This window comes from Hevea brasiliensis, chromosome 13 (assembly GCF_030052815.1).
Source record: "Hevea brasiliensis isolate MT/VB/25A 57/8 chromosome 13, ASM3005281v1, whole genome shotgun sequence".
In the NCBI taxonomy this organism is placed as follows: domain Eukaryota; kingdom Viridiplantae; phylum Streptophyta; class Magnoliopsida; order Malpighiales; family Euphorbiaceae; genus Hevea; species Hevea brasiliensis.
The window spans coordinates 70,488,263-70,502,547 of NC_079505.1; the positions used below are offsets into that span (position 1 = coordinate 70,488,263).

Genomic DNA, 14,285 nt, shown 5'->3' on the forward strand with positions numbered 1-14,285 from the left:
AATGGCTCTCTTTATACAACAGCATATCAACAGTGATTCTTGACGTAATTTTGAGCAAACTAAGACCATTTCATTTTTCAAAGACTGGACATATCATGAAACATTTCAGCAAATTTTTTGAGCAAGAGAATAAATTTTTTTGGTTAGGTTTTCGTAAATCATAAGCCATCCACTCAATTGATTCCTTCTCTCATTTCGAGCTCAAAATATAAAAACTAAGAAGATTACTGAATCTAGTTTTTCGATAGCTATGAAGTGGGAAAGACACAATTTTTTATGTCATTTCCCATATACGGCGCTATTGTTGTGGTCTCCGAAAATTTCTTGTGGGTATATACTTGCAAAATAGATAATAAATGGGTCAGAGGGCTACCTGTTTATTTTCGGAACCCTTTGGCGCTTAAGTTAAAGCTGATACGAGAGAATAGTGCATCAGATTGATTAAGGAGAAGAACTTACCTCCATAGATAATTTAATATCTTTATATAAGATATAGACAATGATTGGTTATGATAAATTAGCTATGTAATTCTATGGATTATATTTTTATTTATAGTACATAATTATAGGTCTTATTATATTTATCAGTCCCATTAATATTGCTTATCTTTAATCAAGATTCTTATCTTTTATTGAGTAGGTCTTATAGTAGTTGAATTTACTAAATATATCTCATGACTGAATCATTAAATATAATTAGGCTCATGAGTTATCAAAAGCCCTAGTTATTGGGTCCTGTGTGTGCGGGTATATATATATATTGGGGAGTTATATAAAAAATTATTTAATTATTATTTTAAATAAAAAAAAACTAATAACACGTTTCTTATTTCTCAAATTCAAAACCAATCCATTTCTCCATTTCTTCTTGTTCTTCTTTGAATGGTGGAAGGCCAATAGTTATTTTGTATCTTTTACAAATTAAAAATACACGGAGATATGCAAGAACTTCACTCCAACCGCTTACACACATCCCACTTCATTTCCAATCAACGAATTAAGTTTTACCTTAATTTCCAAATGAAATTGGTTGACTCATTCTTTTACATATATATTAGCATGAGAGTTTTGCTAAAGAGAGACTTTACAATTACTTCTTAAACCTACTGTAGAAACTTGAGATTCAATGTTGCAGATCCATCCCATTCTCTTGTTTGTTTAGCATAAGTGTTAAGCGATTGATACTCTATCTCTGTAAGGATCAACACTTCTTCAAGATTTCTCGTTCTTGATGTTCTATCTGAGTTAAAAATTTTTTTTGATGATTTATGAGTTAAATGTTTACGGTTCTTTGTTATTGATTTTTTATTTTTTTTTACAATGTAAAATTAGGAAAATAATATTTTATTAAAGCGTGATTAATTTGAACTTAATTGAAAAAGTTTAAAGGTTAATTTGGACCAAAAATTTAAAATAATTTTTTTCTGGTAGAAAATGAGAACACATGCATCCGAATTAGTGACAAGATTAAATCACTATTAAAACAATTTATTTGAACCTTCTATAAAAGTTTAAGAGTGTATTTGAGATTATTTCCTATATTTTATTTAGGATCGATTTGGTTTTGGTTTTTTAAAAAATACACGTGTGATCATTTGAAAGGCTGAATTATTTTGACTCGTATCAATTTCTAGAACTATATATCTACATAACTCCCTCTATTGATGGAAACCAAATAGGGCCGAAACTTCGCGTCGTCCCCAACCCTTGCCATTGCTTCGTCCGTTTCACTTCTACATCCCTCTCCAGCTGAATTGGGGAAAGTGAAGTTGGTTCTTGAACTCAATTATTTTGTTAGGTAAAGTCACCAACATTTCAGAGCAGTAATATTCAATTATCGTAAATTTAAAATTCAAAATTATAATGGAATGAGCCACAACAAGCTAAGCCCTCTGCTCAATTTTAAGTCCACACAAACTGAAACTGAACCACGTGCCTACTTGATGATCCACACCCTCTGGACACCAAGTCTGATAATTCTTATGAACAATTGAATTGATTTGGTGAACATGAACCCAATATTAAGCCCACACAAACTGAACCACCTATATATTTAATGATCTACACTCTCCTGCCTGAAATTTAATACTCACACATAAAATAAAGGGAAAAGTAATCTACCAAAAAAAATAAAGGGAAAAGTATATATATATATATATATATATATAATACAATGTGGTTTCATGATTTAAAATATTAGACATTATTTTAATTTTTATTAATTTATTTTTCTCCGTTATCAAATATGATTCAAATTATCAATCACCATTAAATGATATAGCGAATATATAGCGTTGATGTGACGACACGTGTTTAACACTAGTACCATGTTAACACCACATCATCAATTTTAAGAATGTCATGTGTCAGCCATGTCAACACCACATTTACCATATGACACTATACCAGTGTTTCATTAGTGTCATTTAATGATAACCGAAGGTTTATATTACATTTACTAACAAAGTAAAAGACATGATATCAAAACTAATAAAAATTAAAGCACATTTCCTTACTTATGTGTAAAGTATGAAATTATAAGGTTTTTTTTTTTACTGTTCCTTAAAATAAATATCAAGGTCAAATTTGTGGGTGAAATGATCAATAACAGAGAATTAACAGCAGCCAACACTAAAGATCGAGTATTACATCAAGAAAATTTAAAGCATTTCAGAGCAACACTTGCAGTTGTCAAAGAACAGTCAAGACAGTACGTTCTCTCCACAAGATTAGCTTCTGCAATTGAAACTCGGATTTTCCAAGAGGGAATTGGAGCTCTCTTAATCTTGCAATGGAAAAGTAGGCAAAAACTATTGAAGGAGATCAATTTTCTTCAGTAACTTTCTTGCTTTCTCCTCTATAAGAACAATTCCACCATATAGTCTTTCTAAACCCATTGCACATTACTGGCCTTTGCTATGCCTGTACAAGACATCAGCACAGTATCTAACCGATAAAGAGATTCACAATGCTTCAAAACATAGATTATTTGAGAGACAGGTGTGAGCCTACTACAACTACTATAAAGATAAAGCAAGGAATTAATGGAAAATGGTCTCCGTCCATGCTTTGTACCTGGTGATGAAAAGAGGATGCAAACTTGCGTCCACATTACCATCCACCTTCCTTCAAACTTCAAGAGGTGTCTAACCATTATTTCGAAGAGGAAGGAACTTGAAATTTCCTGGAACCTTCAGAATACTGAAGTAGCTCCGCTTGAGAAGGTAAAAGTGTTAGGCATGAGTTCTCTCTTGGATCCCATGAGCTTCTATGAGAATCAATCTTCTTTCAAGGTAGTTGAGGAAGGATTCTGTAATATGTTTTGTAGGCAGTTATGCTTTTCACCACAGAGGCCACATATCTCACTACATTTATTGACATACCAGTCCTGGACAAGACTGAAAGGTACTTGTATGTTTGACCTAGTATTATCTGCTGAAGCAAGATATTTCATTGGACTTACTATACCAATTTCAGATTGTCCTCCACCATAATTGAATCTATCTCTCTCTTATGTTCAATCCAACTATATCCTGGACCTTTAACCACCTCTTTATCGCTCATCAGCCCTCTGACAGCCCTTACATCATCCCATCTTCCCAAGGAAGTGTAGATATTTGCTAGAAGCACATAAGGAGAAGAGTTTTGGGGGTCCAGGCGGATGAGTTCCTCTGCTGCTTTTTTCGCTAACCTCACATTCGAATGGAGTCTACAAGAACTAAGCAAAACCTCCCACACAATTGGATCGTCTTTATATGGCATTTTATCCATAAGCATTTCTGCTTCACGAAATTGGCCACCACGAGCCAAAGCATCAATGATGCAAGTATAATGATCCAAAATTGGTTCCAATCCATGGTCTCGTTGTATTGAGTCAAATATTTCAACTGCTGTATCAACTAATCCTGAATGGCTACAAGCAGTCAAAACAGCAACAAAGGTTATTCCATCAGGTTTCTCACCTGATCTAATCATGCTTCTATATAGATTAACAGCCTCACATCCACGCCCAGTTTGAGCATACCCGTGAATCATCTCATTCCATGTAACAGTATTTTTATCAGGCATCATATCGAAAAATTGTCGAGCCTCATCCACCTCACCACATTTACAATACATATCAATAAGAGCACTGCCCACATACACATCATCCATAAATCCTTCTTTAGCCATCTGAGCATGAACCAGCCTCCCTTGAAACAATGAAGATAATCTTGCACAACAGCTCAAAATAGTAGCATAAGAGAATTGGGTAGGAGACATGCCATTTTGTCGCATCTGCTGAAACAAAGTCAAAGCTTCCTTGTCTAAAGCATTAAGGGAAAAACCTGCAATGATAGAATTCCAACAGACAATATCCAATTCAGGCATTTTCTCAAATACAAATTTTGCCATATCCATCTTCCCACACTTTGAATACATAGCAATAAGTCCACTTGCAACATATAAATCATTATGAAAGGCTGCTTTTTGTGAGGCAGCATGGACCTGTTTTCCAGCCTCCAAAAGCTCCATCCCTGCACATGAACTAAGTATGATAGCTAAAGTAGTTCGATCAGGTTTTACATATCGGAATTGCATTTCTCTGAACAATTTTATTGCTTCCTTGTGATTTCCAACCTGGATATAGCCAGATAGGATGGCATTCCATGAACTTATGCTTGGGCATGCCATGCAATCAAACATTTGACGCCCAATCTCCATATCTCCAGACTTTACACATGCTGCGAGCATATTAATATAAGTGACCTCATCTGGTTCAAACCCACAAGATCGCATTTTTTGCAGATACTCCACAGCTTTCTCACTATTGCATTTCTGGCCATAGCCAGCTATCATGATATTCCAAGAGACGACACTAACTTCAGGCAAATTAGCAAAAACCTCGTCAGCACTATCCATATCACCATTCTTTGCATGCATATCAAGTAATGAATTACACAAGTGTAGATCACTTTGAAACCCAAGTTTGATTATAAGTCCATGTACTAGTTTCCCAAGCGCACTACACAGAGAGCCATCATAAAAACCAGATTCTCCACATGCTCCTCTGGTGCAAACACCCAAAACACAGGACAGTGAGACGCTATCAATTTGAATACCTTGTCTATACATCAAACTAAACATTTCCAATGCTTCTACAACCCTATCTGTCTGTGCAAACGCACCCATCATTGTTGTAAAAGTAACTTCATTAGGTTCCTGCATATCTTCAAAAAGTTGAAATGCATCTCTAACAAGCCCGCACTTAGCATACACACACAACAAAGCATTAATCACATACACATTCTTTTCAAGTCCAATTTTAACAGCAAGATTATGGCATCTCCTTCCACACTCTACATCTAACAGTGTGCCGCATGCGCTCAAAACACTAGCCAATGTGAAATGGGTAGGCACAAAACCTTCCCAAATCATTTTATTGCAAACATACAATGCCTCTCGCTCTAACCGGCCACGCACTAACGCACTAATCAAATTATTCCATGACACGGTGTTTCTCTCAGGCATCTCAGCAAACAATTTCTGTGCATTTTCTAGATTTCCTGCTTTACAATACTGAGTTAAGACTGCATTCCAAGAATAAATGTTCTTTTGGGGCATTTTATCGAACAAATTGTGAGCATAACCCGTGTTGTTGCATTTGAAGTAAAGCTCAATGACGCGGTTTAAGAGGAAGGTGTCTGCGGAGAGGCCAATACGGTAAATATGAGCATGGAGGAGCTTTCCAGATAAATGGTTTTTCTTGTCTATGCAAGATTGCAAGAGATTTGCTATGTAGAGAGTGGTTTTTCTTTCCATTTTTTCTTGGCAGTGGAACCTGCTCAAATTAGGAGAGAATGAGGCTCATGACCAATAAAATCTACGACTAGGGCATCATTCTCCACTGCAGTAAATCTTTCGCCGCAGGGAGGACTTCAGAGTTGAGTTTGCAGGAAATTTTTGAATTGAAATTGGATTTGGCGGAGTTGACATTTTATGCGCTGTCGTTTAGTTTCCAAAACATAAAACGCTGTCGTTTCACGTCAGAAGGTTTAAACCATCAATGTGCACGTTGCCTAACAGCGTAAAATAATCATAGTTCATCAGAAAAAAAAAAAAAAAAAAAAAAACATAAAAAGTGGAAGAAATTTCTAATATAAGGGAAAAAAACATAAAAAGAAGAAAAAAATTTATCTTCTATTAGTTTGCTAAGGTTGTCTTGGAACATGCATTCAGGAAATCATGTGATTTTTAATTTGAAACAGTAAGCGTTCACCAACGAATACTACTTTTCTTGCAGCATCTGCAAGAGTTGAAATTTCTGGTGCTCTCATCTAGATAGAGCACGCTTGTGTCTTTTGTCTCCATCTCGGTGAGTTCTTCTATGACTCTGCGATGCTGTAACCAGGCAAGACTCGTACACTCTGATTATCATGTTTAATATCTGATTCAAGCTAGGGTATTTACTGGTTGATTGATCAGTGCACATCAACCCCAGGGCTATTCCATGTCTAGCCTGATCAAACATATTTTCTGATAATTGCATTCTTGAATCAAACACATTGCACAGATTTCCAGGATAACTCATTCTGATGTACTCTATAAAACCAGCTTCACCCCTTTCGAATTCCTCTTGTGGTCTCCTGTTTGTTATTATCTCAAGTAGAAATACTCCAAATTTGTAAATGTCTGGAACAAAATTGGGCATAAGTATTATATTTATACAAACACGTAGCAAGAATGCAGCTTAGAAGAGTTAAACATACTTTTGGTGTTACTGTGTTGAACTCCAACCTTGAATCTTGAGATGAGTGGCTCCAGATTGTCAGATAGCATCACGCTTCTAGTTCTGAGATCATACCCCACTTCAGGCCATTGTTCCTGCAGATAACACATGCCCTCCACAACTCCCAATAGTACTTTTAACCTTTGCTTCCATGAAGGAACTGACCCTGCAGATAGCCACATTTCAATATTCTCTCCCTCTGTCCATTCTGTAACAATTGCCCTCAGTTTTCTGTCATTACACCATCCAAACACTTGAACTAAATTCTTGTGACATAGTTGAACGAGAACCTTACATTCCTTAATGAATCTCCGATGGTCTTCCCTGGAAATGTTGTCCCAGTAGATTTCGATCCTGACCTCAGTTCCATCTCGCAGTGATCCTTTATACATACTCACTCCTTCACTCTTCGCCACCAAATTCTTTCTCGAAAACTGACCGGTTGCTGCTTTTAGTATTGCTGGTGTGAATTTGTGCTTTCTCTGTAGCAATCTTGGTAAGTAATCTGGCCTTCGAAAACATAGCCACCCAAAGCAAACTATGATTAGAATCACAAAGATGGGAAATCCAAGTAAAAGAAATATAGCCTTGATCTTATAGTTTCTGTGACTTGGGAGTAGACCAGAATGAAGAAAACTAGAAGCATTAAACCGTTTGAAGAACTGAGAATCTGAGATTTTACACTCTGAAAAATAGTTAAATGACAGATTGAGAAATGTAAGGTTGGAAAGAGGAGTGAAACTCTCTACAGGAACATCACCTGCAAGGGCATTAAGACTTAAATCAAGAGCCTGAATTTGAGTACAAGACAGGACATCTGCAGGAAAACTACCCTTCAAAGAATTGTTGGACAAATCAATGGACAGGATGGTTAAAGGGCAATACTTCCAAAAGAAGCTGTATGACAAGTACAATGGTACAATCTTTGGACGACTCCTGAGGTCTATTTTGGGGAATGATTCAACACAATTTGGGTTTTTGGATTCATTGCAAAGATAACTAGCAACAATGGTGGACTTGAAGATCTCAACGAGTTCCATAGCGGAGGAGTAATTGCAGTATCTAAGAGAAGGGTTGTGGAGACAGTTGCCCTTGATTGTGGAGTTGAAATCTGGAGGGGGTTTTAAGTTTGCAAGGTCCTCAACTAGTGTTGCAGAAACTGAGAGTGAAAGTACTGCGATCAAAAGAAGGATGGAACTTGCAGAAATGGATGCCATGGATGTAAGTTTTTCTTTTTCTTCCCAGAGTTTTTCAAGTTCAAGCAGTTGGCACTTGAGAATTTTTATGGAAGTTATTAAGAGGATTATCCATATTAACACGTTCCAGACTTCCAGTTAAATTTGTTTGGCAGTTACTTGAGTGGCTCTGCTAACTTCTTGTGGAACATTTGGCAATTAGAAATATATTATTTAATAATGGAAATTATTCGGTTCTCCTCAGATACACATAAACCATTTCTATTAAATATAAAATTAAATTTCTAAAATTAAAAATATAGAATTTTAAATAAATATAATTATTATGCATGTCAAATATATATAAATTTTTAAATAAATTTATTTATGCAGAATAAGCTCTAAAGAACAATTATGTAATTATTATAAAAGTGTGTGAATATTTATTACAGTCAAGATTTTTCATGAAGGAGAAATTATTAAATGTAGTTGGTGTTTGTATATTTTCACTTATAAAGTAATGTGTTTTATTTTTTTAATTTTATGGGGCAATTATCTTCATGTGAGTAATACTAATTTTTAATATATCAAGTATACTCTATAATTTGCCGATATTTATTTGGTATAATTTTCATAGAGTAATACTAATTGTTGTTAAAGAAAAATATTAATTAAGGCAATTATTTCTATAAAAAAAATTAAGGAAATTATTTTACTTTTTTCATAAAATTTATTGGGTCTTAAAATTTCAACATCATAATTGTTTTTGGTATTTTTATATAGTGTATTTTGTCATATTTGAAAAATTTTTAGTTGGACTAAAGAATAAGAGAGAGAGAGAGAGATTTCTTTTCATGGAAAAAGAATTTACAAGAATTTGATTAGATTAGCACCTAAAACTAAGGAACATTGATTAGCACCTAGCTAAGATCAGGGTAAGAAATAACAACAATTGACAATTAGCACCTAATTAACACGGATAATATTTAGGAGTGGGATTAAAACAGACAACAAAGCTTAATCATCACGTCATCAAGGGCATTGGTTCCCAGCAGCAGCCGATCAACCTCATAAACTTTTGATTGAATCTATTCATCATTTGCTATGGTTTGAAGAAGCTCTCTTGGAACCAAGCACTTCTCCTGTGAGTACAACTTCTCTTGAATTGTTGGAGATGCAAGAAGAACTTGGAGTTCCTGTGTATGCAAATGTGATTCCTTCCTTTCCTGCAAGTATATTATAATTTTCTATCATAAAAGAATTTTGAGAAGAAAGGGAGATGTGAAATTAATTATTTATATACCTGATGCATTGATTCCATAAGTTGAAGAAGTTTAACTTGAGCCTGCAAGAACTTGACATAATTGGAAGCAGCTTGAAGCATTTCAGCAGTGTTCATCTTATTCCCTCCAGGAATCAGCTTTCCAAGCTCTTGTGTCTTCTCAGTTATCTTCCTTCTCCTCTGTCGTGCTGCAATACTCTGCGCAGACAAGCTCCCTCCGCTTGGTTTCTTCCCAGCAGTACTACTGCAGTCATTTCTCCCTACATTAAAAGCTGCTGCAGAAACCTGAAACTTTGGCAGTACTGGAGCTGGAAATTCTGGGAATACCGGATCAGAATTCGCTAAGAGCCCATCAAAGAAAATCGGCTCAAAACTTGAGCGGCAAGTATCCGGATAACTCTTTTGGCGTTTTGGGCAGTGGTAGGACTCGAATTCTTGTATAGAAGAGAGGTCAGGTGATAAAGACATGACATCATCTGAAGGTGAAGGAGAGAAGTAGGGAAGGAGATTGGTGTAGCTATCAGAGTAAAAGAGCTCATCACCAAATTCAAACAAAGGGTTGATGAAGGAATCTGAAAAGTTTATGAAGTTGTCATTGTAACCAAGAAGCTGATGATGATCATGATCTGCTTCAACCTCTGAGTGGGGATAGACCGTTAAATCTTGGTGGTGGTTAAAGGAACAAAAACTCAAAGCCATGGATGGATAGAAAGTAATACAATAGAATTCAATCTAAAACACATAAAAATGAAAACCCAGTTAGCTAAAGAATTGAAAAAAGAGAAGAAGTTGGTCATGAAGCCAAGAAACAAAAACTTAAATAAATAATTACATGCAGTGTAAAGACAATCAACAAGAAAAGAAAAGCCACAAGACATATGGGATACCTGTAGACTAGAGATACTGTCCTTGTTTGCTTGTTGAACAGAAGTAGACTTGAGGTTGCTAACAAACCTTATCAAACCAATCAACTCAACCGTACTCTAATGAGCTGCTAAATGGTAATATATGAGAGAGAGAGAGAGAGAGAGAGAGAGAGAGAGAGAGAAAAGCGGGGAAGTTGGCAGAAAAAGAGAAACCAACATCCTAATAAATGGGGGGCACTTACTTTTCTAGGGTTTCCTATTTATTCTGAAAACCGTTCCTTGCTCTTTTTCCTTGATGAATTTCCATGGCGGCTCTCTAATAACGCACACTCTGCAATAGCCTGCGGTTACAAGCTCATGAGAATTTCTAATTTATGAATTTATATTGAAAGTGAAATTAACACATTAAACATTAAGGTTTTAGGCTTTTAAGCTGAGTGATATAACTAAAATTAATGAGATTAAAAATATTTTTAATTATTAAGCTTTTAACTTTTATTTATTATTTAAAATTAGTGGTATATAACTTTTTATTATACTATACGTGCATTAAACGTGTGTTATAAATTTATAATTTTTTAATTAAAATATAATTATTTTTAAATTATTTGATATTTTATGATATATTTCTAAAACTGTTAAAGAAAACAATATTTAAATCTACAATAAATGTAAATTACATTAAAATCTCATTAAAAACATATTTTTAAAATCATAGGATAATTATACTCGTAATAATGCTAAACATGATTACACTAGTGAATGAGTACGTATTTTCTTTTTTTTTTTGCTTTTTTTTTAAATTGAATGAGTACGTATTTTAAAAATAAAAAACTATTTGATTAATTTAATTATATTTTATTGTAAATATTATTTTTAAATTTAAGGTCTCTAAATAAGATTTAAAATTCTAATAGTAATTAGAAATAATATTTTTATTATCACCTTTTGGATTAATATATATGATATAAACATAAAATATTTAGAGTTGAAAATGTGGATTGTTATAAATAATAATTATAAAATATTTTTAAAAATAAAAAGCATCATCCTTAATTTTTCAAGTTTTCATCAATTTTTTTATTACTCGATTGATAGAGTTAATCTAAGTTTTTGGAATAGGAATTATAATGGGATTATAAATTAGATATTATTATTATTATTATTATTATTATTATTATTAAATAAGAATTATATTAAATATACAAGAATATTTTTATCTATTTATAAATTCATCTCATCATTCGTAATTTTTTATATATTAATTTTTTTAAAATAAAATAATAAATAAAATATTATTATAAATATGTATCCTAAATATAGGACATGTTAAAAAAGAAATTAAAAAATGTTAAATTTCAATGTGTAGAAAATACAATGCAAATTTAAGCACGAAAAATTAAGCAATGGATGAATATAAATAATAAATTTAAGTCAGTAAAATTTACTAATAAATAGAATTTTACTTAATTTAGGAATATAAGAAAATTCATATACTTCAAGTTACATTATATTAATTAATATTTATAAAAATATTTTTGTCAGTATATAAATCCACCTCTTCATTCATACTTTTACATATATATATATATATATATATATATATATATATATATATATATATATATTAATTTTTAAAATATATGCATTATACATGTGTAATGTATATATATAAATATCAAATTTAATTATTTAAATATTAAGGGTAAATTTGTCCACTCAATATACTCTATCCCACTCACAGTTATTTGAGTTTTCCGTGGACCCTGGATGGGATATCCTCCAATCCCATTTTTTTTTTTTTATAAAAAAATATTGAGAATGAATTTCAATGGGTTCTTATACTTTTTTGGAAAGGAGTTTAAATTATAACGAAAATAGAACAATTTTTTCATACATTATGTAAATTTTAATTATTATATTATATGATATTATATTATTTTATTTAATACTTAAATAATATTAAATTGTAGGTGCACTAAATTATGCATTGTTATGCTAATGTTAATAGTAGAATATTTTTTAAATTTGATTAAAAAGATAAATAATGAGAAAAAAGAAAAAAAAATTTACATATAGAAGGAAAAGTCACGAAAAAACATATGAATTTTCAAAATTATAGTTTATAAAGAAAAATATTTATGTATAGAATTTTATTTATATTAGAATTGTTATTTAAATAAATAAATAAATAATGAATAAAGAAAAATATTTTGTATTCGAGAGGAAAAAGTCAGGAAAAAACGTGTCTTGTCAAAATAATAATTTATAAAGAAAAAAATATTATATTTAGAGTATATTTAATTAATTTTATAAAATTTAATTTTCTTCCACTGATAAGTTCGTTCTCCATAAATTATGAAAGTAAAAAATTATATTGAAATTAAATAATTGCTTTATTTTTATTTTAATTAAACAAAACCGATAAAAATATTTCATTTTTATGGTAATCGAACAAAGGAGATAAAATTATTCTTATTTTAATCTAATAAAAGAACAAAATTATAAAAATATTTTAAGATAAAAAACTATAGCAAGCTACTCGAAATAAGGAGAAATTAGCATAATACCCATATTATATATAAATAATTTATAATTTTTATTTTTTAATTTAATTTTTTATTACATTCTAAATAAGATAAATTATTATTATTAAATTAATTTTTAATTAAAATTTCTCTATTATTTAATTTAATTTGAATAAATTTTTATTTATTATAATAATAAATTTTTAATTAATTTATAATGTAAATAATTAGAATACATATTTATTTATTTTTATATATTAATAGTAATTTTTATGATTATTTTATTAAAATATAGTAAAATTACATTATTCAAAAAATAATCTAAATTTCATGAAATTTGTATATTTTATCTCATAATTTATATAAATTAACTTTTTTAGATTACAAAAAATATATTATTTTAATTAGAAAATAATGTTATTTACAAAATATATAAATATAAATTTTTATTATTAATATAATAAAAAATATATTAAATCACTAATAATAAATTAAGTTATTTAATTTTAATAATAATGAAAATATATAATATTATTATTAATTAAAAATAATATTTTATTATATTATTTTTTAAATATATTATATGGTTAAATTTTTATAAAGTGTAAATTTTTTTTATTAATTTAATATATTTTTTATAAAATAATTCTTTCAAAACATAATTTTACATAAATTTGTAATAAAAGATAAATATAGTTTATAAAAATTAAAATTTTAAAATATTATATTTCTATTAATATAATAAATATTAAAAATATATACTATTTTTTAAAAGATATATTCTATAATTTTAATATTATAAATTTATTTTTTTAATTATCTTTACTTGTAATTAAATTTTCGATGTAATCATATTTTCATTCTATTTTTTAAATTTTGTTTCTATATAAAAATATAGTTGAAAGATAATTTAAATATAAAAATTTAGATATTTAATCAAAATTTAAAAATATTTATATTAAAAATTAATGATAATAAACGATAAATAATTAAAATATTAGTTATAGTTATATTCGATATATAATTATAATATAATAAAATATTAAAATTTTAATAAATATTAATTAAGAAATTCATAAAAATAGTAATTAAATAAATATTAGTTGAATATATTTAAATAAATAAATTTTTAGAATGATAATTAATAACTTTTGAAAGAAATAATAAAAAAATAAAGTAAATAAAAAAAGATTTAAGAACATTTAGATGAAATGAAAATACTTGGTGAGAGAAGAGTGGTTGATATGTATCAAATGTTTTATATAATGTATTATATATAGATAAATAAATAAAAATTATTTAAATAAAAATTTAATTTTATAATTAAATATTATTTAATTAAAAAACGATAAAAAAATATTTAAATTTAATTTTTATAACAGTAAAATATTTTTTTATTTATTTAACAGTTTTAATTTAATGATCATAAATTAATAATAATAATAATAATAAGTATTAATTAATCCTTGAGAAGTGAAATAAAGAGAATATTAAATTATTAATATAAAAATTAATATATACTAATTATAAATAAGTCAAATAATATATTAAAAATATTTATTAAGGATATAAAATAATTTAAAATTCATTAAATTATATGACAGTTAATTATAAAATTATAAATTAATGGTCATTATTAATTTATTATTATTATTATTGATAATA

At 29.5% G+C, this 14,285-nt stretch overlaps 2 protein-coding genes and 1 pseudogene across 2 annotated transcripts; all 3 read right to left on the bottom strand.

Moving 5' to 3' along the window:
• Positions 1-2,585: 2,585 nt before the first annotated feature.
• On the bottom strand, positions 2,586-5,997 carry LOC110635370 (pentatricopeptide repeat-containing protein At4g20770). Its single transcript, XM_021784674.2, has 2 exons — positions 3,076-5,997; positions 2,586-2,922 (listed from the first exon to the last, which is right to left on the bottom strand). Exon 1 carries the CDS (start codon positions 5,800-5,802, stop codon positions 3,463-3,465), a length of 2,340 nt encoding a protein of 779 aa, XP_021640366.2. The 5' UTR covers positions 5,803-5,997; the 3' UTR covers positions 2,586-2,922; positions 3,076-3,462.
• A 279-nt stretch (positions 5,998-6,276) lies between these two features.
• Positions 6,277-8,080, bottom strand: LOC110635374 (putative leucine-rich repeat receptor-like serine/threonine-protein kinase At2g24130). The gene is given in 3 exon segments (XM_058132182.1): positions 6,277-6,672; positions 6,750-8,067; positions 8,069-8,080. Coding segments are annotated over 3 exon segments (1,689 nt in total). The 3' UTR covers positions 6,277-6,313.
• Positions 8,081-8,942: 862 nt separating this feature from the next.
• Positions 8,943-9,925, bottom strand: LOC110635371 (transcription factor bHLH52-like; annotated as a pseudogene).
• Positions 9,926-14,285: the final 4,360 nt, after the last annotated feature.